Source organism: Macaca nemestrina, chromosome 7 (genome assembly GCF_043159975.1).
Source record: "Macaca nemestrina isolate mMacNem1 chromosome 7, mMacNem.hap1, whole genome shotgun sequence".
NCBI lineage: Eukaryota > Metazoa > Chordata > Mammalia > Primates > Cercopithecidae > Macaca > Macaca nemestrina.
In genome coordinates this window covers 107,454,263-107,476,409 of record NC_092131.1, presented here as the reverse complement: position 1 = coordinate 107,476,409, position 22,147 = coordinate 107,454,263, and the positions used below count along the sequence as shown (strand labels likewise).

The 22,147-nt window shown below is 55.2% G+C and overlaps 3 protein-coding genes and 1 pseudogene across 9 annotated transcripts in view; 2 read left to right on the top strand and 2 right to left on the bottom strand.

Annotated features, from left to right (window-relative positions):
• LOC139364055 (protein DEK-like) overlaps positions 1–1,580 on the top strand; it is a 38,773-nt pseudogene extending 37,193 nt beyond the window's left edge.
• The window catches only part of LOC105464724 (golgin subfamily A member 6-like protein 4), a 173,607-nt gene that overhangs the window by 97,796 nt on the left and 53,664 nt on the right, over positions 1–22,147 (bottom strand). The gene's annotated exons all lie outside the window — the stretch shown is intronic.
• Positions 2,809–19,623, top strand: LOC139364022 (chondroitin sulfate proteoglycan 4-like). Its single transcript, XM_071099242.1, is given in 7 exon segments — positions 2,809–2,955; positions 4,554–4,773; positions 4,776–4,802; positions 4,805–5,034; positions 5,661–5,837; positions 10,369–10,612; positions 13,464–19,623. Coding segments are annotated over 6 exon segments (867 nt in total). The 3' UTR covers positions 10,435–10,612; positions 13,464–19,623.
• Positions 18,771–21,837, bottom strand: LOC139364058 (putative golgin subfamily A member 8D). Of its 3 annotated transcripts, XR_011625274.1 has the most exons (7): positions 21,173–21,837; positions 20,658–20,748; positions 20,296–20,404; positions 20,097–20,184; positions 19,927–20,014; positions 19,701–19,837; positions 18,771–19,594 (listed from the first exon to the last, which is right to left on the bottom strand). XR_011625274.1 is itself a non-coding variant. In XM_071099344.1 (6 exons), the coding sequence occupies exons 1-6, from the start codon at positions 21,189–21,191 to the stop codon at positions 19,399–19,401; spliced, it is 591 nt and encodes a 196-aa protein (XP_070955445.1). In that variant the 5' UTR covers positions 21,192–21,837; the 3' UTR covers positions 18,771–19,398. The 3 variants fall into 3 exon arrangements, 2 of the variants coding, with proteins under 2 accessions (XP_070955445.1, XP_070955446.1); XM_071099344.1 differs by lacking the exon at positions 19,701–19,837; XM_071099345.1 differs by lacking the exon at positions 19,701–19,837 and having other exon boundaries at positions 19,931–20,014.

The following is a 22,147-nucleotide window of genomic DNA, read 5'->3' as shown; positions in this document are numbered from 1 at the left end:
TTGTGGGCAACGATTACATCTGATTCACATCAGGGTCCCCAGAGCCCATCCAGGCCAGGCCCAGAGTTTCTTTTGGTGAGTGTTTGGAGGATGAATAAAGAGATGGCAGGAAGGCAAGAGGAGTGGCACCAGAGACCCTTGTCCTAGGTTTTCCACTCTGGGGCCCCAACAGTGGGGAACCCACTGTGTGTTTTATAAGAGAAATGATGATTCAAAGTACTGCCCCCCATCTCCCATTCCCCATCTCTCCTCAGGTCAGACTTGTCCTGGGCCAGGAGGAGCTGAGGCTGCAGACCCCAGCAGAAATGCTGCTGAGTGACTTCGTGACCCACACTACGGTGCTGACTGTCTCAGAGGGCCGGTCCACATCGTCAGTCAATGTGTTTCTGAATGCCTCCTCTGCAGTCCTGGGAGCCCCCTAGAGGTCCCCTGTGGACTCTGTTGGGAGCACTGGGAGCCTTGGCCTGACCTACCTGAGGGGAACCAGCCATCCCCTGAGGAGTTGCTTCCATGCAGCCACCCTCAATGGCTGCAGCCTCCTCCGGCCTCTGACCCCCAACGTGCATGAGGGCTGTGCTGAAGAGTTTTCCGCCAGTGACAGCGTGGCCCTGGGCTTCTCTGTCCCACTCTCTGGCTGCCTTCCCTGTCTGGGGCACTCAGGATGAAGGAACCCTGGAGTTGACACTCACCACACAGAGCCGGCAGGCACCTTTGGCCTTCCAGGCAGGGGACCGGCATGGGGACTTCATCCATGTGGACATATTTGAGGGCCACCTGTGGGCCATGGTCGAGAAGGGCCAGGGTACTGCATTGCTCCTCAGCAGTGTGCCTGTGGCTGATGGGCAGCCCCACAAGGTCAGTGTCCACATCAACACTCACCAACTGGAAATCTCCATGGACCAGTACCCCCACGTGTACTTTGAACTGAGGAGCCCCCGGCTACCTGGAGCCACGTGGCAGTCTCCTTCTTGGGGGGCTGGTTGCAGAGGCCTCTTGTCACCTCCAGGAACACTGCCCAGGCCTGACCCGAGGGGCCACCAAGGCCTCCCTGCTGGGCTGGCTGCATGGAAGACTTCAGTGTCAATGGCCAGAGGCGGGGGCTGCAGGAAGCCTTGTTGACGCGCAGCATGGCGGCTGGCTGCAGGATGGAGGAGGTGGAGGAGTATGAGGATGATGCTTATAGCCATTATGAATCTTTCTCCACCCTGGCCCCTGAGGCTTGGCTGGCCATGGGGCTAGCTGAGCCATGTGTGCCCGGACCAGGGCTGCCTCCTGTCTTTGCCAATTTCACCCAGCTGCTATCAGCCCACTGGTGGTGGCTGAGGGTGGCACAGCCTGGCTTGAGTGGCGGCACGTGGAGCCCACACTGGCCCTGATGGAGGCTGAGGGGCACAAATCCCAGGTGCTGTTCAGCATGACCTGAGGAGCACATTACGGTAAGCTCAAGCTGGACATCCTGGGTGCCCAGGTATGAAAAATGTTTGCCCTCCTGGACGTGGTGAACCGCAAGGCCTACTTCATCCACGATGGCCCTGAGGACACCTCTGACCAGCTGATGCTAGAGGTGTCAGTGACGGCTCGGGTGCCCATGCCCTCATGCGTACTGACCTCCTGGAGGCCACCCTTGAGGAGGCAGGCCCAAGCCTCCCAACCTTCCACTATGAGGTGGTTCAGGCTCCCAGGAATGGCAGCCTTCAATACAGGGCACGAGGCTGTCAGGCAGTCAGGGCTTCACCCAGGCTGGCCGGGTGACCTGCGGGGCCACGGATGTGCCTCGGGGGCAGTCTAGGACACCTTCTGTTTCTGTGTCACAGCTCCACCATATTTCTCTCTGCTCTGTACCTTTCCCATCCATATTGGTGGTGACGCAGACGTGCCTGTCCTCACCAGTGTCCTCATGGTGCCTAAGGGTGTCCTCTCTGCTGACCAGCTCTTTGTTAAGAGTCTCAACAGTGCCAGGTACCTCTGTGAGGTCATGGAGCGGCCCAGCCATGGGAGGTTGACTTGGCGTGGGACACAGGACAAGACCACTGTGGTGACATCCTTCACCAATGGAGACCTGTTGCATGATTGGCTGGTCTACGAGCATGATGACTCCAAGATCACAGAAGATGATATCCCATTTGTTGGTACCCGCCAGGATGAAGGCAGTGGTAACATGGCCTGGGAGGAGGTACGGGGTGTCTTCCTAGTGGCCATCTAGCCATCTAGAATGACCACGACCCTATGCAGACCATCAGCCGCATCTTCCATATGGCCCGGGGTAGGTGGTGGCTACTCACTACAGACGATGTGGCCTTTAGCAGTGCTGATTCAGGCTTTGCTGATGCCCAGCTGGTGCTGACCCGCAAGGACCTCCTCTTTGGCAGTATCATGGCTGTGGATGAGCCCATGCAGCCCATCTACTGCTTCATCCAGGAGGGACCTCAGGAAGAGGTGAGTCCTGTTCGTGCACCCGGGCTGACCACAGCTGGATCCAGCTGCAGGTGTCTGATGGGCAGCACCAAACCATCACTCTGCTGGAAGTGCAGGCCTCGGAGCCCTACCTCTGTGGCCAGTGGTTCCGGCCTCATGATCCCTCAAGGAGGCCAGGGTACCATCAACATGGCCAAGCTCCACCTGGACGCCAACCTTGACATCCACAGCAGGGATGAGGTCCACTACCATGTCACAAATGGCCCTCGCTGAGGACAGTTGCTCTGGGCCACTCAGCCAGCCACAGCCCTCTCCCAGCAGGGCCTGCTGGTTGAGGCCGTTCTCAACGGCCACAATGGCAGCCTCAGGCCCCGCAACACCCTGGCCTTCTCAATGATTGTGGGGCCAGTGCACACGGATGCCACCTTGCAAGTGACCATTGCCCTAGAGGGCCCACTGGCCCCACTGAAGCTGGCCTGGTGCAAGAAGATGTACATCTTCCGGAGAGAGGCAGCTGAGATCAGAAGGGACCAGCTGGAGGTGAGGAGCTGGAGGTGGTGAGCAGGGGTGTGGACCAGGTAGAGGGCCTTCCTCCCAGCCTTCATGCCAGGTACACGTGACTTGGGCTGTGGCTGTGGTGGTCCCAGGTTGCATGTGTGCACGTGCCTCAGATGTGCTCCCGTGTATGTTGTGTTCCCAAGAGTTTCTGAAAAGCCTGCTGTACACCCATCCTCCTGGGAGTTGTGTGTGCCTCTAGAGGTTGTGTCCACTCGTGTCCATGGCGTGGCTGAGCATGCAGATTCCTGCACCCCACCCAGGCCTGCAGAATCTCTGAAGTGGAGCCCGAGAATCTGCATTGCAGTCAGTTCCCTGGGAGGGCATCACGGGTCCTGAACTTTGGGGATGGCTGGCTGTGGAGACAGGCCGCTGCACCTCAGACCCCCATGTATCCCGCTCTCTTCTCGGAGCCCAGACCAGGACTAGGAGGGTCTGTCAAGGGCTTCTTCCCACCCAGGAACCCCACAGAGCAGCCACAGGCCCTCCAGCGAGCTCACTGACATGCCCTGTAACCTCAGGCCAGTTCTTGCCTGCTCTCAGCCTTATTCTCCTACACTGCTCATTTCGGGGACCCTTCTGGTCTGCATGTCTGGAGCTTGGGGCCCACGGCAAGCCAGCAGATCTGGCATCAGGAAGGCCTCATGGGAGGAGGCCATGTTTGGGCCGGGCTCTGAAGAGCACAGGCCATTGGGAGCAGAGAATGGGGAGTGGTATTCCAGGCAAAAGGAACATTCCGGGCAAAGGCACAGAACAGGAATGTGAGTTTGGGGGTGGTTTAGCCTCTTGTGGATGGCCCATCAGGTGAGGGAGCCCATGTGGCCTTTGGGGCATGAGCTCTGTAGGGCCTGTGTTGGAGGCACCTGTGCTTCTCGGAGGGGTAGGGTGGGGCGGGGCGCCCTCTGATGGTCCTGGGTGGTAATTGCAGGGAGTTGGGGAGGATGCTGCTGGTAAACCAGCCACAGGCCTGAACAGATCCTGAGCAGGGGGGCCTGTGTGTGTGCGTGTGCACACGCGCATGTGGACATGTGCGACTGCGTCAGTGTCTGATGAACTCATGTGTCTGTGTCACTGAGTCTGGGGACATGTGATTATGCACCTCCCCGAGGGAGTGCATCTCAAGCTGTGTGACCAACCCCGTGTAACCGTGTGTGGGGTGGGTATAACATGTGTCCAGCAGCCGGGGCAACCCAGTGAAACCCCGTCTTGACACAAAAAATTTAAAAATTAGCCGGACATGGTGGCTCATGCCTGTGGTCCCAGCTACCTGGGAGGCTGAGGTGGGAGCCCTTGAGCCTAGGAGGTTGAGGCTGCAGGGAGCTGTGATCACATCACTGCACTCCAGCCTGGGTGACAGTGAGACCCTGTCTCAAAAAACAAAAAATGTGAACAGCTGCATGTCTGGCTGCTGTGTGTGTGAACCCACGTGTGTGTTTGTGTGACTAAATGAGCAGTGGTATCTGGGGAAATAAGTGGAGCAAGATCAAGCTGTTCTGGCTGCTTAGGGCCACAGTGGGCCCCCTGAGACCCCTCTGAGACCCATCTGTGTTCCCTTGTGAGTCCTCGTGACCTCTGTTAACCAGGCAGCCCAGGAGGCAGTGCCGCCGGCAGACATGGTTTTCTCAGCGAAGAGCCCGCTGAGTGCTGGCTACCTGGTGATGGTTTTGTGTGGTGTCTTGGCAGATGAGCCACCCAGCCTGGACCCCATGCAGAGCTTCTCCCAAGAGGTGGTGGACACAGACAGGATCCTGTACCTGGACTCCCGCCCTGACGCCTGGAGCAATGCCTTCTTGCTGGATGTGGCCTTGGCCTGGGTGCTTCCCTCGAGGACGTCATGTGGAGCTGGAGGTGCTGCCTGCTGTCATCTGCACTGGGTCACAAAACTTCAGCATCGCTGAGGGTAGCAGCCGTACCCTGGCCCCTCCACTGCTCCACGTTGCCAGGCCCTACTTCCTCACTCTGCCGGGCCTTGGCCTGCAGGTGCTGGAGCCACCCTGGCATAGGGCCCTGCAGAAAGAGAACGGGCCTCAAGCCAGGACCCTCAGCACCTTCTGCTGGAGAGAGGTACGGCTTTGAGAGAGGCCCAGGGGCTGCAGCCCAGCTCTGGGGGCAAAGTTGAGGGAGCCCCGGGGACTCCCAGTGGGGGGGTTATACACAGAGAGGAGATGGGGAATCACATTTCAGAAGCACCTATGCTTTAAATACTGCATCTCGGACTGGGCATGGTGGCTCATGCCTGTAATCCCAGCACTTTGGGAGGCCGAGGCGGGTGGATCACGAGGTTGGGAGATCAAGACCATCCTGGCTAACAGGGTGAAACCCTCTCTCTACTAAAAATACAAAAAATTAGCTGGGTGTGGTGGCAGGTACCTGTAGTTCCAGCTACTCAGGAGGCTGAGGCAGGAGAATTGCTTGAATGTGGGAGGCAGAGGTTGCAGTGAGCCGAGATCACACCACTGCACTCCAGCCTAGGCAACACAGTGAGACTCTGTCTCAAAAATAAAATAAAACAAAATAAAATAAATACTATATCTCCTTTATTCCTCACAACTCCTCTGGGAGCCAGAACTTATGATCCCCATTTTCCACCAATGGAACCTGAAGCCCTAAAAGAGTCAGTCTCCTCCTGCACCCAAAGGCAGGGCATGAAGGGTGCTGCTGGGGCTTGCTAGCCCTAGGCCTGCCCCTAGGAGGAAGAGCAGCTGATCCAGTACGTGCATGACAGGAGTGAGAGACCGGCAAATAGTTTTGTCCTGATGGCTAGTGCCTCTGAGATGGACCGCGAGAGCCATCCTGTGGCCTTCACTGTCACCATCCTGCCTGTCAATGACCAACCCTCCGACCTCACCACAAACTCAGGCCTGCAGGTGAGCATATTGCTGGGATCATCCCCCATGTCTGCTTTGAGAAAGAGGCCAGCATCCCCTACTTCCCGGCACAGATCTCCCCCTCTCTGAGCCTCAGTTTCCTCCTCTGCAAAATGGGGCCACTACCGTGTGCCTCACGCAGTTGTTGGAGGGAGAGATGTGAGATTGTGCTGAAATAGAACACCGGTGGGAGGTTTTGTTATTGGACATTTGCAATATGGTAGGCGGACTTCTGAGCAGCCATGGGTGGCTCTGCTGTTCCTTCTCCTGTGGCTTAGGACCAGAACACCTGACAGAATCACTTACCAGCTCTTAAGGGCAGGCATCAGGGCGGGACCGTTAAGCTTCCCACCTTCACCCCAGCAAGTGAAAGCCACAGCTTGACTCCCCAAACTCCTGCCCTTGTGCCATAGCGGAGCAGGGCCCCCATTTGACAGAGGTGGAAGTTGAGGCCCAGAGATGGGATGGAACTTCTCCATGGTTGCAGAAGTAGTTCTGGTGGAACAGAAAGGGCATGGCTTTGCTAAGCCCACATGGCAGGGCCTTGAATGCCAACTTCTGGAGGGCGTCTTCCCCAGTCAGCAAGAGCCATTGAAGGTTCCACAAGAGGGCTGACTTGGGCTGTCTCTGACACGGGGCACTGGGGGGCTTTGGTGGTCTAGGATGTGCCTGTAGGGGGTGGCCTCGTGGTGTGGAGGCCACAGAAGAGTGGGACACAGCGCCCTGGAACCACAGGGCGGGACGACTGTGTGGCAGCGTGGCCACCAGGTGGCATCCACCCGTGTTTGCTCTGGGAGCCCAGAGATGGGGCCCTGCTTCCCACACTATGGCCCCTCCTGCCAAGGTTTGGCCTGAGGACTCCCTGGGGCTGGGGGAGGAAGCCCAGGAATGGCAGAGGGCTGTTTTCCGGGCATGTGAGTCCCCCTGTAGCACTGCCCACAAGTAATTGACCCAGCAAGACTGGTACCAGGACCTCAGGAACAGGCGCCTGCTCTGCTTGCAAGTGGGAGGCCTGGAAAGGGGTCCCCTTGCCCAACACGAGGAGGGCCCGTAACTGCTCTGGAAGCCCATCCCAGCACTGCTTCTGTGCTATGGGACAGCGTCAACCATCAGCCCCCAACTCTCTGCACCTCCCACCCCTCCCTCAGCTGGAAGGAGGGCCCATTTCTAAATCACCATTCCCACCTGTGCCCAGCCCCTGCCAGGCATACATGGAGGGTCTGAAGGGAGACCCCTGCCCCACCAGCGAGACTGATTAAGGAGCACCGTTGGTCAGCGTTCGGCGTTTCTGGGGGTGAGAACTTGGTGAGGGTAAGAACTGGGGCCTTCCTGGATAGGGGAGACACAATGGTCTTGAGGGACACTCAGGACTAGGGCAGATGGACAGCAGGGAGGCTGGGCCTGGAGGGTGGCCTTCCCTGGGGTGATAGGGAAGGTGAATGTGGGGAGGGCCCTTTGTGTAGGGGAGTCAGAGCAGCACCAGCCTTGATGCCACCTGAGGACCTGAGCTGCAGTGGTGTTGGAGCTCTGGTGGCAGCCCAGGGCTGGGGAGGAAGGGGTGGGTGAGTGTGGCAGGGCAGAACCTTCACAGGCCTGTGTCCCCAGATGTGGAAGGGTGCCACTGTGCCCATCCCTACAGAGGCTCTGAGGAGCACAGACAGTTACTCTGGGCCCAAGGACATGGTCTACACCATTGAGCAGCCCAGCAACGGGCAGGTAGTCCCGTGGGCAGTGCCGGGCACAGAGCTGCACAGCTTCACGCTGGCCCAGCTGGACGGCAGGCTCATGCTGTTCCCACATAGAGGTGGGTGCCGAAGGCCGGGCCCCAGGCTCCTGCTGCCCACAGGGGTGCCCTGAGGTGAGGAGCCAGCTCAGGCCAGCTGGACCCAATGCCCCTGTCCCCTGGAGTCCTGGACGGAGGCATCCACTTTGGCCTCTCTGATGGCGAGCACACTTCCTCCAGACACTTCTTCTGAGTGACAGCCCAGAAGCAAGTGCTCCTCTTGCTGGAGGGCAGCCGGACACTGACTGTCTGCCCTGGTGGGTGTGCTGATTGTGGGCGTTCTTGGGTGCCGGGAGCCAGGGCAGAGCTGAGGGTGGCATGCCAGGGTCACGCTGTCTCTCTGCAGCCACAGGCCCGGGCCTGGATCTCAAAGGCTGACCCCTTTCTGGAAGGGTCTGTCCAGCCACTTAGCAGCCAGAGCCTCAGAGGCAGCTCCAGTCAGGCACCGATCCCCAGCTCCTGCTCTATGGTGTGGTACTGGGCCCCCAACTGGGTGGGTTCTTCCATGCCCAGCATGACAGCACAGGGGAGGACCTGGTGAACTACGCTCAGGCAGAAGTAGGGGCCCCACTCTGCAGCCACCACTCAGATGCCCCCAGTCTCAGGTGGCCGCTGTGCTGTGGACATCATGTGGACATGGGCACCAGCTCCAGCATCGCTGGCAGCAGACACTCCCTGGCCTGCCATGGTCCAGGCCCTGGTGTCCTGCCCTCCAGGAGCCACCAGGCTGGCAGGGCAAGTTCTTGTTTCCAGAAGGAGGGAGAAGGATGCAGGAAGTCGGGGATACAGGGCCCTAGAGCAGGGCTGGAGTCTTGAGGTGTGGCTTCCACAAAGAAGCTACAGCTGGACCTGAGGGTCTGGTGAGAGGGCACCATGTGGGGGCACTAGTGGCACCCCAGTAGCTGGTGAGGGGCAGTGCTTGGTGGAGGATCCAGCTGCTGGGCCTGTGGGCAGAGGTGTGAGCCTGGGGCTCAGATTAGGTGCCAGCCAGAGGCAGAGTCAATCCTAGGAGCAGATGAGCTGATGAAAGGCAGCTGAGTTGGCCAAGAGGGTGAAGCCGCTGTTCATCTGTCCTGGCGGCTTCAGAGAAGAACTAGAGCTGTCAGCCATGGGTAGCGGCAGACTCTGTGGTAACTCTGCCATCGGGGCCAGCCCAGTCATCGCTTAAATGAAAACATCTCCCCAAAGGCAGAGCAGGAGTTGTTCCATAGCAGGGCAGAGCGGGCCAGACTCTTGTGGGCCGTCCTGGGCAGGCAGCACACCTGATGCCCCCACCAGGAGGCTGCGTGGGCATCTGGAGCTAGCACTTGATCACAGTGAGTTCTGGGTAGGGAGCGGTCTTGTGGCGCGCAGAGCTGACTATCAGGAGCCACGGCATGTGGTACTGCCCCAAGTACCTCCAGAGGGGTCCCCTGTCAGCCCTTGAAAATGGCATAGCCCACCCCTGTGCCCCTTTCCAAGTTCCCTTGTTTGGGCAAGGACCTCCTGAGCCTGGCATTCTCCCTCCTGAGAGGTGCAGATGGCATTCAGCAAGTGCAAAGCTGAGGTTTCTTGGGTCTGTCACATCAGCACCTCTCAGGCCTGGGTTCTGTATTTCCCTGGATCTGCACTTCTGCTGTGGCCCCCTCCCCACAATGAGATACTCATCAGGCTGTTGTCTACAGCTGCTGCTGTACCCTCAGTGCTGGAAGCTTTTGTCAAGAATGCCCAGGAATGAGGAAGGGACGGGGCCCAGACCATCAGCAACCCTCTCACACCCTATAGTCCCATGTTACTCAGAGCTTCCCCATGCCCCAGCAATAGGAAGGACTAGATTGAATAGGCACCAAGGGACCAGGGTGGCAGTGCCACCCAGGAAAGCCAGGAAGAGGCTACAAGGGCTACCTGGCCCACTCAGGGAGGAGGGCAGGACTCGGTATTGTCTTGACAGAAGCCGTGTCCCACAACACTGAACTGGTCAGGGAAGGGGTCAGGTGTCCCCATTTTTCAGATAAGGAAACTGAAGCTCGCGGAGGGCAGGTAACTGTATTCAGAGCACACGGCCGGTAAGAGGCACAACTTCTGCCCGCCAGTCCAGGATTTCCTTCACCAGAGGACACTGCTTGTTTCCCAGAGCTCAGGACCCTGTGTTTTGTTTCACTCCCACCCACAGAACTCCCGTATCCAGGCATCAGCTCCAACTCCCACTCCTGGAGGCGGAGGTGGGAGGATCACTTGAGCCCAGGAGTTCAAGACCAGCTTCGGCAGCATAGTGAGACCTTGTCTGTACACAAAACTTTTAAAAATAGCTGGGCTTGGTGTTGGCACGTGACTGTATTCCTAGCTACTTGAGAGGCTGACTTTGGAGGATCACTTAGAGCCCAGGAGGTTGAGGCTGCAGTGAGCAGTGATCACTGTACTCCAGCCTGGTGACAGTGCTAGACCCTATCACTGCCCCATTCCCCGCGCCAAAAAGCAAACAAACAAAACAGTAGATAGGTGTCCTGTTGGCATGATAGGTCCTGAGTCCATTCTCAGATCTGTGACATTGGACAGGTGTCCTTGCTTCTGGACCTCGGTGTCACCACCTGAGTGAGAAAAGGCGGTGGGGCGGTGGATCTTTCAGTCGAAGCGGTGTAGAAGCCCGTCTGAAAAGCCATACGCCAAGGGGCTCCAAGTCCAGCGCACAGTCCCAGCAGGGCCCAGGAAGGCAGTCAGGGCGGCACAGGCATCAGGTCCCAACCTTCTTACCTGTTTGCCCACTCTCAGACCACGGAGTTCTCATCTCGGAGCCACTGGCCAGTGTGTGCTCGTGTGAGGACCAGAACACACTGATGGAGGAGTTGGCAGAGCAGGCACAGTGGCGGCGCGAGGAGATGCTGCGCATGCACCACGTGCTGAAGGAGGGGCTCAGCATCATCCGCGACATCAACACAACCACCATCAGCATGTCCAAGCCCCTGCCTGTGGACGACTCCTGGCTGCAGGTGTTGAGCATCCCGGATGAACGCAGGTACCAGGGCCAGCCCCCACGGTCCCCAAAAGTCCCCCAGCCCGGGCTGCTGGGAGGAGTGCCCGGGGGCAGTGGCGTACCCCCTCACAGGGGTGGCTCCCACCTGGAGTGAGTTGCGGAGCTTGCCAAGGAGAACTGGCTGTGGGGCAGGGTGGAGCTGGAATGTTGTCCCGCTGAGGGCGGGGCTTAAGCTCCGGGGACCGCCTCGGGGCGCGGCAGGGAGGAGCTTCCCTGCATGGGCGTGGCCGGCACCGGGCTGGGGCGGGGCCTCAGGGAGCCGCCCATTTCTCCTCTCTGCCTTGCTCCCTGTGGCCAGCAGGTCGCCCAAGTCCAGTCCCAGGATGCCCATCCCTGGCTATGTCCCCAGCCTGGCCTGGGTCGTGGGGCCTGGCTCCTGGGCTTCCTCCTACTGGGTCCGCCCTTGGGGAAGCATCCTCCGTACCCTCCAGGCCAGAGGCTTCCCCTGATCCCTTCAGCCCTACTCGTGCCCCACCCGGGATCGCCAGGTGAGTAAGGGCTGAATGCGGATTGGGACTGGAATCCAGAGCATTGGACCTGGCCGCCAGAACTGGCCATTTCCATCCAAGGCAGTGGGACCGTGGACGCCTGAGCCACATGTGGCCGAGGGCTGGCGGAGCCTGCCCCCCAGGGAGCGCTGAGTCCCGGAGTTGGTCGTTTTTGAGGAGGGGGCTGAGGGGCTCGTCCCACCTGCTGCCTTCTTTCCAGCACTTGCGTAGCACTTCCCTCTATTTTCACTCTGGGCAGCCGCCCACACGTTGCATTCCTCTTCCTATCTTCTCCTTGTCCTCCATCCTCCATTCCGTCCAACTCCTCTCCCAGCCCCTGGGGAGCCTACCTCAGGTCTGAGAGTCTGAACCCGGAGATGCTCTGGGTGTGTGGATTTCCTTCATCTACCCTGATGTCCCCACTTCCAAGTCCTGACACCTTTGAGCCATCCCAGGGGGTGTCTGACCACTGCGCCACAGGAGCAGAGACCAGGCTGTGACTGTGTGACCAACAAGGTGTGTGATGTGTGTATGGGTGAGCACACGAGTGTGAGAGTGTGAGAATGGCACCCAGGCCTGGGCTAGGACAGAAGCAGCTGGGGAAGGAGCCTGGGGGCCACAGGCAATCTGATATTTTCTCCACACCCTGCCCCCCACTCTGCCCTGGACCCTGTCTAAACTAATGGGGTAGTGGCAGCTGCAGGGGCAGGGATGAGAGTGACCGAATCCTACTTCACTCCCGAAGATTTCTAAGGAAGAGCGTTCTACTGCAACCTTTGGCTTGGCCTTGTTGACCCATGACCCTCTTTCAAGGACATTCACTCTGATTTCCAGTGTGCCCTGTTTCCACTGGCCACGTTCTCTAAGGAAGAACAATAGCATCTGTTTTTGTGTCCAAATGGCTGGAGAGTGGGGCTGTGGGTCCAACGCCCATATACAAAAACGAAGTAGGGATTGAGGCTTGCCCTATGACGTGCTGATGACCAAGTTACATGGGTAAAGGCAAGCAGCAGAGTATTGGGCAAGAGCACTGGACTGGGAGTCCAGAGATGCATCTTCACCCTGGGGCTTTAGGCAAGTCCCTTTCCCTCCCAGAGCCTCAGTATCCCTTCTATCAAATGATGTTGCCGCCTGGGAAAGGCTGTCCCCATCCCACCCTGTCCCTCTCACCCCTCATCCTTCATCCCCTCATCCCCATCCGCCCCGTGCGCACCCATTTCGGCTGGTGCAACAAGCCCAGAGCATGTGCGCACTTCCGGCTGCCCCCTCCTCGCCTTGACCCAGCACTGCTGGACCCATGTGGTCCGTTCCTCACACTCACGGACTGGAGGCGCTGGGCAGCACAACCAGAAACTCCGGTGTGTGTTGAGGGGGGGCGGGGCACAAAACCACCAAGTGTGTGTGTGTGTGTGTGTGTGTGTGTGTGTGTGTGTGTGTGTGTGTCTGTCTGTCTCCCAAGGGAACAGCACTGTTGAGATCAGCTTGAGTATTAACTCATGGACTGTCAGCAAAATAGTCACCAAAAGACTATGGGCTGTTTTGTCTTTTGCAGTGACGTCATGTTGCTCACCTTTTATGTTTTTCAGAGTTCATTAGTTTCTGTTTGTTCTCAGTTAATATCCAGCTCAATAGATTGTGTAAGTAGAATACTCCCAAACTGAAAGTCACCTACATAAAATATAGTGAAAAATATGTCACCCACTTAAAGTATAGTTGAAAACATGTACTCATTAGTTTTGTGTAGCCAACACTGGATACTGGGTAAGGGCACAGGATCCCAGCGCTAGACTTCCTGGGTTCAAGTTCTGATTTAGCCACTTGCTGGCTTTGAAATGCTTGACAACTTTAAGCCTCAATTTGTTAATTTTTTTTTTTAAACTTAATCCCAAATGTGATAGTAAGTCTCAGTTTCTTGATCTGAAAAACAGAAATTATTCAATGAGAGTCTATGTGAAAACTTTATAGTTTTTACAGCCACTATCTGGCTCAGGAAAGTCCTCAGCTTTAGGGGTTAAAGTTTTAAAGGCCACTTTAAAGTTTTTAAAGCCACTGCCTGGCCCAGGAAAGCCCTCAGCTTTAGCCATTATTAGCACATTATTGTTGTGCTGGCTACACATGCATTAATGAGGCAGGAAAATGCTTAAGGATAACAACCCAGATTATCTCATCAGACCGAGACAGATGCGTATGCGTGCATGCTCATGTTTTAGCTCAGAGCCATTTGTCTAAAACCCTCTTGAACTCAGAGGCCCAGGCAGTATCAACTTTGCTTTGCAGTGGAGCCATCAGTTTTGTTAATCAGTGAAATTGACATAACGCTCTTTCTTTTCTTTTTTTCTTTTAAGCACCAGCCATGTGCCTAGAGCTAACTGTGTCAAGAAGAGCATGCTTCAGGTGGCTGCAGTGAGCAGTTCAACCTGTGGAGGAATGAGAAATGATAGTGTTGAGACAAGAAACACAAAACCCAGGGTAAGGTAGGAATCACTGAAAGTCAGGCAAAGGAACTGGCATCCAGTGATGAGTCAGGCTTTGCCAGCCTCTGGCCCTACAGATGGCTCTTGGGAGAGGAAAAAATTAAGTCAGACCCGAGGGTACAGATCCTGAGGGAATGCCGGCAGCTCTGGGCTGTCTGTGAGAGTCCAGATTTGCTGCATCATCCTGGGGCTTTAGGCAAGTCCCTTTTCCTCCCAGAGCTCCAGTATCCCTTCTATCAAATGATGATGTTCTGCCTTTCTCCTAGGATGGCTGTGGAGATCCAGGGAGACAGTGGCCATAGGGATGCTATGTTAACTGCAGATGCAGCCGTAGGAGCACTTTGCTAACTGCCATCGTGAGTTCAGACTCTTCAGGCTATTTGGCACCCAGGTCTATGGTGAGGTGTGACATGTGGGATGTAAGGTTTGATGCCTGCTCTGACTCCAGTCTTGCTAACACACGCTAAGCATTTGACAAATCATGACCTTACCTTGGGGAAAAGGGCAGTCTGGGAGAGCTTCTTCAAGGCAGGCTGGCTTCAATGCAGTCCGGGGCATGACTGAGATAGGCTTATGTGGTGAGGAATTGGAGGATAACTGGGTAAAAAGCTGCCATGGGCAGAGGTGTAGTGTGGGTCACATCGAGGATAGCCCCTGGCCAAAGCAGGGAACAGAGAATGAGGAAGAGCTCTGTGGGGAAGGTGGGGCATAGGGTGGAGAACCTTCAAAGTCCGAAGAGTGTGACTTGTTGGGGTTCAATGCTGTAGGCAGTAGGGAGCCATGGAAGGCTCTTAGGTGGAGAAATGACAGCTGGACATTGGTGAGCAAGCCCTGTCTCCATGAGCAGCGTGGGTGGTCCTCTGAGCACACCAGGCACGAGTGTGCAGGGAGCTGGTGGAAATGCCTCTGTGTGCGGGCGAGCATCTGTGTTGTGACTCTGCCCGCGCATGTGCTTCAGTGTGCCGAGTGGCTGCATGTCCCAGATCCTTGTGGCACATGCCGGCCAATCAGGGTGCTGGGCGGGGAAGGCAGCGTATGCGTGTTTTTTGTGGGCATGTGTGTTAGTGTGTGCATGCAGGCAGTGGGGCCTCACAGCATGTGTGTGCACACTCCGGCGTGTGCGTGTGTGTCCCCCACCCTCAGGCTGCCCCACCGTGCATGTGACCTGCCATGTGATTTGATGCTGTCTTTCAGAATCACTATCGGTGTTCCCTGAGGAGCGTCAGCCTTGGTAGGTACAGTGCCACTGCTCAAGGCCTCCATGGCTGAGCCTGGGGGCTCTTAGAACAGGCTCCATGCCCAAGCTGGCAGATGTGGAGCCATCAGAGAGGACACAGAGCTCGTGGTTTATGGTGTAGGGGCTGGGAGCTTGGAGGGGGTTGTGTGTGGGGCTGGAATCTGAGGCGGTCAGAGGTCTAGGCACATCATCCTGGGCACGCTGTCCCTGTCATGCAGTCTGGGTCATGCTGCCAGGGCAGGTATCCAGCTCCCAGCCTGGAAGTGCTGAGAGCCAAATCCACTGCAGATTAAGGGTGATAGTTAGGGTCCCACATCCTCCAACTGTCAGCAATCCAGTGGTGATCGAGGATAAAAGCCTGAGAGTCCCATACACACGGTCATCCCACAACACACTTCACAGACCGGGCAAGGACACACAGCCCCCTTCCCTCCCTCCCAGGTACCATCATAGCTGCTCGTGTGGACTGAAGACAGGGTCCCTGGCCCCCACTGAAGCACTACCGCCGACCAGCAGGCTCACTCACCTTGGCCTGTTGCTCCTAGGGGTCTCCTGTGCTATTCAGCCAAGGAGACCACAGTGCCTGCTGGCCCAGCCAAATCCTGCCTAGCGAGCCCACCTGCCTGTCCTGCCACGAACTCTCCCTCTTCTGCTTTTCCCATCATAAAGGGCCCAGCCTCACCTATGCAACCTGCAGCCCCTGCCTACCAGTTGAGGCTCCCCTTTTGGGCTTATAACTGTATGGCCAGTGGCATCCGGCTACCTGCCCTCCCAGCCTTCCCCAGGGTCCTTCAGAGAACCCTGAGCTTTCTGCCCACCCAGAGGGGCCTCTGGTGCTCAATCCAGCCAGCCATCCCCTTATAGCTTCACTATTTTGTTTCAAGCAGTGTTCCTTCTCTATGAGTGGTGGCTGTAGGGTGGCGCTCCCCAAGCAAGAGGTGGCCCTGGGCCAGTGGGTTGGAAGACGGTGACCAGGGAAGAGGGAATTCCTGGGGGCTGGCATTGGTCTGAACTGTGGGTGGACTGCCTGGGTGCTATGAGAGAGGTCAGCGTGTGTGGGGTGGGGAGGGCCGCTGCAGCCCCCGGGCACTTCCTATGAAGCTCTGGCTTCTCCCTCCATCTTCCTCCCCTTTCCCTTCCAGCCTCTCTTTTCCAGGAACCTTGCCATGCCCACACTTACACTCTCCCCTTCCCGGCCCTCTCGCAGCTGCTACGGTGCACCCATGCTCTGTACTTGCCTCACCAGCTCTGGCTTTTCTCTAACCTGTTTTCTCTCTGTGCTCTCTCCAATGCCAGCTGATTGGGTCAGGCAAGTCCATCCCGTCCTGAGAGCCCCAGGTCCCCCTTCGACCTCTGAACAGATCCCTCCTCTTCTCAGAGATTTCCCTTTCCAAGCCTGCCTGGGTGGGTGTCCTGTGACTTGACAGTGGCTCCCGCAGCCCCAAAGCCAGCCCCCTTCATCTGTGACTTAGTCTGTTGTAGTGGTGAGCTGCCACATCCAGCTGTGACCGTGGCTGAAAACTTGTGCCCCCTCTGTGGTATGCCCCTGCCCTGTTCTATAAATAGCTATAAATACACACACACACACACACACACACACACACACACACACACACACACACACGTGGCCGACTGCCTCACCTCTAGCACTGGGAATCAGTCCTCGTGCTGTCCTTGCGGAGATTTGTGGCCCAACAAGAGGAAGCTGTCTCCTGACATTGCCCCTCGAAAGGGCACCACCTCCAGGGAGCCTCCCTGTCATGCCCGGCCTGTGGACAACCAGTCCCCGCCATCCTTCTCGCCTTCTGGGCAAGCATGGGGGTGCTGTGCGGGCAGCTCTGTGGACTGACAGTCTCTACCAGTCCTGCTGTCCCTCGGCTGAGACTCCAACTCATTTCTGGATGACAGAGAATGTGTCCTCTGCTGGCTCTGTTTTCTGTGGAGCTCAGGGGAGGGAAAAGTCCAAGCCATTTTTAGGGTGCTTTTGGGAGCGGTGAAAAGGTCACACCCCTTCCAAGGGAGACTTTTCCTAGAAAGTCCCTGGAGCTTAGCTGGTTCTTATCCTGTGATGCCGGCTCTGGCCACTAGGAGGCAGGGCCGTGAACTCAACCTGGAGGGAGCCTGCGGGGCAGCCTGCACTCTGGAGGGACAGACAGGCCACCCGGTGCAGACAGGAGAGGGAGGCAGGGGGACGGAATGGAAGACACCTGGGGTGGGTGAAAGTCAGTGCCCTCGGGTGCTGTTGTTGTCTTCCCGGCCACAGCTAGATCAGTCTTCTGAACCTGTTGGCCGTCAGGGCTGCACTGTGCCCATTAGGCACCATGGCAGTCCCCGTGAAATCCACCAGGTGTTACAGGGCAGCATACAGGCAACAGGCCTGGAAGATTCCCAACAGCCCAACTGGGCATGCTCAGACACTCTGGGGCTTCTCTTTCAACGGGACAAACTGCAGGACCCACTGAGGGAAACGGGAACATACCAGGCTGAGCAGTATGGCTAAATCCATTTATTCCCAAATAAAAAGCAAAGAAAACAGGAGTCCCATCACCAGAGAGCCATGACTCCATCCCCACCTCCTTCCTCGCTCCTATGCTAGCAATAAATAAGTTTCCCAGCTGCAAATAACTATCAGAACCTCTTCCTCATATGACAGCTGCAACCTCCACTAGGTACGATACATACAGAATGTTACACAGATACAGTATGTACATGGGGGAAGGGCGGGTCACCCCTAGCAGCCCGTGCCCTCGCCTGGTCTACAGTTAGCTCCACTGTCCCGCCTCAGATGCCTCTCTGAGTTAGATGATGGGAGCACCCCGTGAGAAAAGTTGCCTCGGTGAGAGTAAGGAGGCCATCACACCTCCTCCAAACAAACCAACTCCATCAACCTCTGGCTCTTAAATAACAAACATCATCATCCAGAAATGTAAGGACTCAGCCGTGGTCAAGGTGGTAAAGGGTCTGTTTTTCTCTCTTCATTAGACAGGGGTCTTGTGTTGCTACCTAATGGTAAAAAGGTGACTGGGAAGGCGTTGTAGGGACATGGTGGGGGTGAAGACTCCAGACTCACTTCTCCAGGCTCATGCTGACAGGGGCCTGCTTTTATTTATTTTTATCCCATGACTTTTTCCCGTAACTTCTTCCTCATAACTTTTTTAAAAAACTTTTCAGGCAACTTTTTTTTTTTACTTTTTTTGGACTTTTTGCCACAATTTTTCCACCATATTTTTTATCCCATAACTTTTCCATCCCACAACTTTTAATTCCTGTAACTTTTTTAGTTTATGTTCTTTTAATAAACACACTTACATAGTTACAATTTTGTGAGAATAAAAACCGATTATCTCATGACAAGCGTGCCCAACATTTGCACAGTCTCAATACCTTTAATACTATAGTTTTCAAGACACACAAAATTTTAAGGCAAAAACAGCACCTTGCAACAATTTCATAATTTATTACATTATAGTAGCATCACAGAAGTCAATAATGCCACTTTAGACAAAAGTCAGTATTTCCATTATACATTCTGTTTACAAGAAATCATAAGTTGGTAAAAGTCATTCTAAGAAAACTTGGCAAATAAAGCTTTGGACTGGAATTGGCATTTCTTTCTCTACTTTTCCTTCCCCTAGATTCTTGGTTTTACACTACAGTGTTCATATTTTGAAATGTTTTAACTTATTTCAAGATATTACTATAGCAGTTATGTTTTTGAATAGTTATTTGAGAGTGACTGTAAGATAAAGTTTTAGAGAAAGTATTATGGATAGGGCTGATTTACATTTTCATGTTGTATAAAACTCAGCTTTGGTTTTAGAACTGATTTTTTTCATTTCAGGGAAACCTATCAGGTTTAATCAAATAGTTTAAAAATAATTATGATATATTGCAGTCTTTAAATTGATATTTTGATTCTTTACTTCCTACAGAAATTCACATTTATTCAGTTTGAACTCACATTTTAAAATTCTGTTTCTGCTGAACTCTAACCTTCTAATGTCACCTTCTAAGCAAATTGAAAGCTGCCTTATACTGAATGAGGAAGAGAACAAATACTTGGCTGAATGAGGTATTGCAAACAACTGCATGCATTTTGAAGAAAGACTACAGTTATTGTCATAGAATTTCCATTCTTTTTAGCTTTTTCTTAAACATATGACAAAATTCCTACACAAAGAGTGGTATTTCAGTTAATATAGCACTTTTATTATTCAGACTGACATTCAGCTTAAATATGCCAGTATGTGATTTAATCCAGAGGTCCCTGATGAACACATTATTGTCAGATAGGTTACAGATGCTAAACACTATCTGAAGGTCATTCCTAGTCATTTATATGTGTCAGATAAAAGTGAAGTGATTTGAACTGTCAAAATACAGAGTGAACATAAGGGAAAGACCCACTCTCCTTTAACTTTCTACAAATAAATTTAAGTTAGAAACACAAATAAACATGAGTGGCTCTAACATTCAAATGAAGTAAATGAATTGTGTAGGAGATTAACCCCTAAACTTTTTTTGTTTGTTTGTTTTTAAATTTCTTGACCAGCTCTTAGATGATGATGTTTATCTCCCTGATCTCGGCACGGTGAAAAGAATGGCATGCAGGGGTTGCTGCCCAGGCCTCGGTGCTCCTGGAGAGTCCTGCGTTAGAGGAAGCAGCTGCACGATCTGCTGTGCCGTGGGGTTGTGGTGGGGAGAACCCTCTCTGGCCTCTCCTGGTGCAGGCTCCACGCTGTCAGTGAGGCTCAGCCACGAAGATCTTCAGACAGAGGGAGGAGGGGATCTGAGGTCAGTGCGAGCCTCCCCTGCTCCTGCCCGCCCACCCCGCCTGAGCGCTCTACCCACCACCCTGCTTGTCAGCACACCCAAGCTCCTGGGGTATTGGGGCTCCTAGAGCGGCCTGATCAGCAGGGCTCTGGACAGTGGTCAAGAATTTGTCGTGCCCCTCATTGTGGTCGCCCACAAGCCACAACACCTGTCCCTGCAGCTCCAGCAGGTTCACCTGGAGGGAGGGGTGCTTAGCTGTCATGCTGGTGTTGGCGCCCAAGTTCACCCCTACCCCCACCCCCGCAGAGATGTTCCACACCCTACTTGCATCTCCTGGTCCTGGGCCAGCCTGATGATGTCCTCCTCTCCAAGTGCCACATCTTTGGCACGGCCCCCTGGCTGGTGTACTTTCCTGCGGGAGGACACAACTCAGAGGCTGGGGCCCCTCTGACGGCCCTGCAGCTCCCCCTGCCGTACCCTGGCCTCCTGCTCACTTATGGTGTCTGTCCCAAGAGGTGGATGAATCGAAGCTCTAGTTTCTCCACATGCTCCTTCAGGTCCACCTTCTCCTCCATAAAGTCGCTGTGAAGCCAAAATAATGAGGTCACATCTCAAGAACCACCTGCTTTGCCCCACCCACACCATTCATGGCCCCCTGCAGGGCTCTGTGGGTCTCCCCACACACAGACTCACCCCCAGTCCCTGGGGTCCTCTGGGATAAAGCCACTGGGTGAGCCAGGGGCTGGCAGCACACCCTTTGCTATTCCTGCGCATTGGCTCCAGCGTCGTTGAAAAATGCCACCTGAAGGCAAGAGATGAGTATTCTTGTAGGGACATACACAGAACAACCGGGGCAGGGAGGTGGAGCACAGCCCCTTCCCTTGGGGCTCAGAGTGTGCACCTGTTGGTCACAGTGAAATGGTGTTTGACCACTGGCTCCCAGAAGGAGTGAAAGTCCACAGAAATCAGAAGGCAGGGAAACCAAGAACATAAGGGGATCTGGGAGGGACCAGCAAGGAAGGTGACAAAGTAGGGGCAGGGAAAGTCAGGCTCACCTGACCTCCTGGCTCTCCCGGTCCTCTGGGATGTCCTGCATGGGCCGAGGTGCCTCCTCCTCCTCACTGTCCAGATGTCCTCCTCCATCTCCTCTAGGGGGTGGCCAGAGGGGTCCTCAGACAACCCAACAAGGGAAGTGGGGGCCCACCTCTGCCCCCACCTTCACTGTGTAGCCCTGAGCCAGCCCATTCCCAGAGGGGAATGAGCTATTCTGTATTATTACTTTTAAGAACCAAGATCTTGCTATATTGCCAGGAACAGTCCCACTACCGATTGGTGCCGGAGTCCTGACCTGGTCCCTTTCTGACCTGGGCCAATTCTCCTGTCCTTAGGCAACCTGATGGCCTCCTGCTCCCAGGAGGTCACCATATTGATACCGAACTTAGCGCGGACACCCGGTCGGCATAATGACCAGCTGTGTTAAAGGTGTCTTCCAACTCCTCAATCCTATGCTGCTAACAGTCCCCCTTTCCTCTTGGGGCTCTCGCCTCTTCCTCCGAGTGGTCTCCCGTACCTTCCCCAGGGAGAGCCATGAGGCTCAACCTGGCTTTAGCTGCTGTTTCTGCTGGCTGGTAGCTTCCAGGTGCTCCTAAGAGGCCAGGAAAGAGGGTGAGAAGGCACGGAGGTTGCCAGGTTTTCCCTCTCGGGGCCCTGTCCTCAGCAGCTCCCTCCCCGGGGTCTCCTGCAACTTTTGGCGGGCCATCTTAGCTACCACTTTGCCTTGAGCTTCCTGCTGCTGCAGCTGGTCCAGGAGCTGGGTCTGCAGCAGTAACTGCCTGTGCAGCACCTCCTCCTCAGAGGTCAACTGCTGCTAAGCGACCACATAGTGCTGCAGCTGACACAGGTACTGGTCTCCCTGCTGCTGCAGACTCTGAGCCTCTTGGCTCTTCAGCTCCACCTGCAGGATGATCCTGGGCATGAGGGCGTTTACTAGCTGGCTTCCAGATTCCTGGCCCATTAATAGGGCAGCAAGGGCACTGTGGTGCTCTGTGGCCTGCCCAGGCCCCTGGTCCCTTGCTCCAGGCCTCAGAGCCTGCCTCCCTTGCCTGGAACCCAATGCATCCTTCCCCAGCGTCAAATCTCACACGCTTTTCCCTATCATTTAAACTGTAGACCACAGACTAGTGGAAAACAGGGGGAGCCAACCAGCATCTGCTAAGTGTACCACATGCCTAATGTTTCCACATATTATCTCATTTAATCCTCAGCACCTCTGCAAGGAAAACGCTAACTTCCTTTTGAAGTTAAAGAAACAGAGACTTAGAAATACAAAGTAGTTGAATGATAACCAGTAGAACCGAGTCTGGAAACCAGTTTGAGTCTAAGGACTCTTTTTGGTTTTTGCATTTTGTTTTGTTTTGAGACAGTGTCACTCTGTGTCCCAGGCTGGAGTCCAGTGGTGCGATCTGAGCTCACTGCAACCTCTACCTCCCAGGCTCAAATGATTCTCGTGCCTCAGCCTCCTGAGTAGCTGGGATGACAGGCATGC